Source organism: Neophocaena asiaeorientalis, unplaced genomic scaffold (genome assembly GCF_003031525.2).
Source record: "Neophocaena asiaeorientalis asiaeorientalis breed wild unplaced genomic scaffold, Neophocaena_asiaeorientalis_V1.1 scaffold171, whole genome shotgun sequence".
NCBI classification, from domain to species: Eukaryota; Metazoa; Chordata; class Mammalia; order Artiodactyla; family Phocoenidae; genus Neophocaena; species Neophocaena asiaeorientalis.
In genome coordinates this window covers 9,293,223-9,297,412 of record NW_020174013.1, presented here as the reverse complement: position 1 = coordinate 9,297,412, position 4,190 = coordinate 9,293,223, and the positions used below count along the sequence as shown (strand labels likewise).

The window sequence follows — 4,190 nt, the reverse complement described above, 5'->3', positions numbered from 1 at the left end:
CATCCCCCCGACTCCTGCCCTGTTGTCAGGTTTCGGGTACCGTGATGAGAGTCAGGGAGGAAGGAAGTGAGACTCAACTGAGCCGTGCTGACGGGCCTGGGAGCAGACGCTGGGCAGCGGGGTAAGAGAAGGGCTTCTCCCTCTCCTGAACGTGGAACCAGGGAGAGGCAAAAGAAAAAAAAAAGAACCACAGCACCCCAGCTCGCTCTCTCTCACCCTGCCTGGGGGGCATTTCAGGCTGGCACAGCCATTTAGTGCCTCACCCTCAAGAAGGCCTTGTAGAGGGCAAGCACAGCTAAGGAGTCAGCTGGGAAAGGTCACCTGGAGACCCTCCAGGGCTGCCAGCTGCTTCTGCTCACAAGGCCATGCTTGGATGAAGAGGCCTCGGGCTCCCTCGTCCTTCCAAGGACAGAGCTCAGAGGTAAAGGAGCAAATCTGAGAGTCTCACCTTGGTCACAAGGGGAGGTGGGGGCCGACTTGGATCGATCTTCCTCAGACGGGGAGCTTCCAGAGGCAGGCTGCGGGGACTCGGCACCAGCAATGAGCTAGAGAGGGGGAGAGAACGAGGGGAGAGAGGGATGAGAAGGGGGCGTGGGGAGTCTCCCTGAGGTCAAAAGCATCAAGAAGCGATGCCAGGGCCCTAGGAGTCCCTGGCGCACGGGAGCAGTTGCTGAATTGACAGTTTGAAGGCAGAGACTCAAGGTTTCATTTGCCAGCTAAAGGGAAGAAAACAAGAGATGTCAGTCTGCTTGATTTTTATTCTATCCAAATACAGCTGACCTTTCCAAGCGAAGCCCAACCTTACCCCTTCCACGAAACCTCCTTGCCTACCCAAGAAACGCAAGTTACCTCATCCAGTGCAACCTGACACTTGCCTCTAACAGCTGCTTGCCATTTATTCATTACTTTGTTCAGCTTCATTTAGTTTGGGGCTCGCTACTCAGGTAGACTGTAGGTTCTCTGAAAGTCAGACCCTATCTAGTATTTGTACGGCCCCTGGTGATTGCAGAGAGCAATACACTCAACAGAAGCTCAATAAACGTCTTCAGGTGTATGGGTATCTGTCGGCAGTTGGCAAATTTTAGCAGGACACCCCCAGTGAAGTCTGTTTCCCGGCATAGATGCTGGCATATCCACTTTAAGTTCCCATTTAAGTCAGAGGTTTAGACTCAGAGATTGCAAGCCCTTCTGCTCCCTTTTACTCTTGATCTACCTGCTGTGCACACACATTCTTTCTGGATGACGGACTACTTGCAAGGGGCAATGTTAAGGGAACCAACGCTCTAGCAAGCCTGATGCTCCTGCAAAGAAGCCCTTGAAGCTTCTGGCCAAGAGCACTTGTCTCCCATCCTCTCGTACTAACTTGAGCTACTATTTGGTTCACTTGACTTTTTCCAGCTTTGGTTCACTTGACTTTTTCCAGCTTTTGCATTAGAAGCATCAAAGCAATAAAAATATCAGGACTGAAGTCCTTTAGTCTTGACTTTGTTCCTTCCTGAATTTCTGCATGTTGGCTTCTTACCTCCAGGATCTCCCAAATCCAAGACAGACAGACAATGCCTGGCTACTGCCATTATGGCCCATGTAGATACAGGGGAGGGGGCAGGTACTGAGTTTTCTCTGAAATGTTTCATGACAATAAGGATTCTGCCTCAGTTTACTTCTAGCAAGAAACAAAATCACGTCCCCTGAACAGGGCTCTCTGTAGAGCTCATAAATGTGTGTGTTCAACACCGTCATCACAGGCTCTTCGTCTAACCCGCCTCCTCGGTGGAGCCCCACCATTCTGGGTGCTGACATTCTGCTTGCAACTCCAATGTCTCGGGTCAATAACTGAAGTCCTGTTTCCACCAGGGGGACTTACAGAGCTGAGAAGAGCCACCAGAAGCACAAAATCTCACAGTTAACCAGAGAAGAGAATATTTTTTTTCCTCCAATCCTTAAAAAACTGCTTTGTTTATTGGAAAGGTAAGGAAGAAGTTTAAGAAGATGGAAACAACCCAAACCTTCCCATTTCAGGGAAAAGGCTCCTCTGAGAGGCAGCAGGGAAAAGGCGTGGGCAGCTTCTAGAATGCCCTTCAGAAGGTATTTCAAGCGAAAATTCAGGGACATTTAGGAGTCAAGTTGTAGAGGCGCCCAGAGTCAGGCTTGTTTTCTAGTAAAAAAAAAAAAAAAAAAAAAAAAAAATACCGGGCAACAAGGGCCACCCACCCCCACCAGGATTTCTTGCCCAGTTAACATGGTTCCAATTTTCTCATAACTTAAGTCTTTCAGAGAATTCTTACATTTTCTAGGCTAGGATCCAAGGCTAAGAAGGGCCTTCAAACAAAATGCTATGGATACCTTTAGCTCTATTTACATCTGTGGGCCCTGACTTACCAAAATAACATTTTAGCAAATGGATCTCTTCCTACTGACATTCAGAATGTTACATGGATAGAGACAGGGCTTTGGTCTCCAAAGACAGGCCCAGATGTTTCACGTCGCGGGACATAACAATATTCCTCGGGCAGCCGAGTGCCGGCACTAACAAAAGAATGTGGTTCCAGCTCTTCATCCATTTATCCTCATTAAAGTGATACCAGAGGCAAAGTCTGAGCACTGACATTGCTTTCATGCCAGTCCTGGAGGCAGATAAGTCTATTTCCCTGTCTAGAGTCGAGTCTTTTCTGGAGGGAATTCCAGAGTCCTCATCCTGAAGCTGACGTTCCCCTAAGAAACAGCACACTTGAGACTTGCTTAGCTTTTCCCCACCTCTGGAACCGAAGGAGACTTTCATGTTACCTGCCCGACCTTTTCTTTTTTCTTGAAGCACGTGCTGCTTCAAGTCCAGTGTCTCAAACCCAGCAGTCTCAGAACTTCACTCCAAGTGACTCTCGGGAAGCCAACACAGAGATGCTGGCTCACAAAGGGCTCCAGAAACACCACCGAAGAGCCAGTTACCTTTTTCCTCCTCTGGCCACTGTTGGTGATTTTGTCTGGAGTGACGCCCAGGTCAGCCAGCACTTTGGCAATGCCCCTGGCGTCCACGCCACAGTTGGGAGCCACGTTGGTCTCGCAGCGCCGGTGAACGTTCATCTTGCAGACTGTAAGGAAGCACAGAGGAGAGGCTTCCAAATGGTCACAGCCTAAAACATTACCTTATTTTGTGCTGGTTGTAAAAGGAACACATGTTCATTTGTTAGAATTTGAAAAGCGGAGAAGGACAAAACAAGAAAAATGAAAGATCACCCATCATGCCCTCACACAGAACTAAAATCATCCATCAAACCACCATATGGAGATAACCAGCTTATGGATAAATAAAAATCACATTGAAATTTCCTTTCAGAGAGCAGAACACTGACCATAGAACTTAACTGGTTTCTCTGAAGAAAGTTCAATTGGATGCTGAACCCAAATGGGTCCCCTGTACACAGTTCACTCTATTACTCTACTGAAATGTGGGAATATTCCCGAGAGAGGAATGCCCACAGTACAGCCTACCAAGATGCTCATCTGAAAACAAGGAGACTGAATGAGGTGATCTCCAAGGCCCCTTTCAAATCCAAAATCTGGGTTCAAAGGGACAAAGGCCATGCTTGAATGTCTTTGTTTTGTCCACATCACTTCACTGTCCTTGGTGTAGGACATCAAAGGCGAAGACGTAAACTGTTTGGGTTTCCAGTCCAGCACATAAGGAGCTTGGAAGTTGCTGTTCTGCCCTAATGAGTAAAAAGCTGAACGAACTGGAAAATCAACAACTCTTCTTAAGATTTATCAGAGAAGTAAGGTCACAGGGCAAACCACTGCCCTGAGGGAGAGACAGACAGGTAACTATATGAATCACAACTTATTAATTTGGCGAACTGCTGGGGTCCCAGAGTGGACAAGTCTGACAGGCAAAGACTCTAGGCTGACCCCGTCATAGGGGTCCCCGCACTCTGGGAGCTTTACCTCTAATTGTCTGACCAGGTTTCTCACGGTGAACATTGGAGAAAAATTCCCTCCTGCTTATGACAGGGGGGGAGGGAAAGGATTTTGAAATACACCAGAGCACCCTGTTCTTAACAAGGCCTACTCTCAGGAGAAGCTATTTTGCCAGAGACTAAACTATTGTAGTTTTATCAGATGCTAAGCAACCTGGGGGAAGGGAAATACCCAACTCCAGCCCATGCTAGCTATCCTGTCCCACATAAGGTGGAACGGGG

The 4,190-nt window shown here is 47.9% G+C and overlaps 1 protein-coding gene across 3 annotated transcripts in view; it reads right to left on the bottom strand.

Annotated features, from left to right (window-relative positions):
* Positions 1–4,190, bottom strand: part of PRKCE (protein kinase C epsilon) — a 646,138-nt gene that overhangs the window by 303,653 nt on the left and 338,295 nt on the right. For all 3 annotated transcript variants that reach the window (XM_024753630.1, XM_024753627.1, XM_024753628.1), the window contains 2 exons: positions 2,944–3,086; positions 449–545 (listed from right to left, as the gene is read on the bottom strand). In XM_024753630.1, coding sequence (XP_024609398.1) covers positions 449–545; positions 2,944–3,086 — 240 coding nt within the window. The remainder of the gene's footprint in view (positions 1–448; positions 546–2,943; positions 3,087–4,190) is intronic.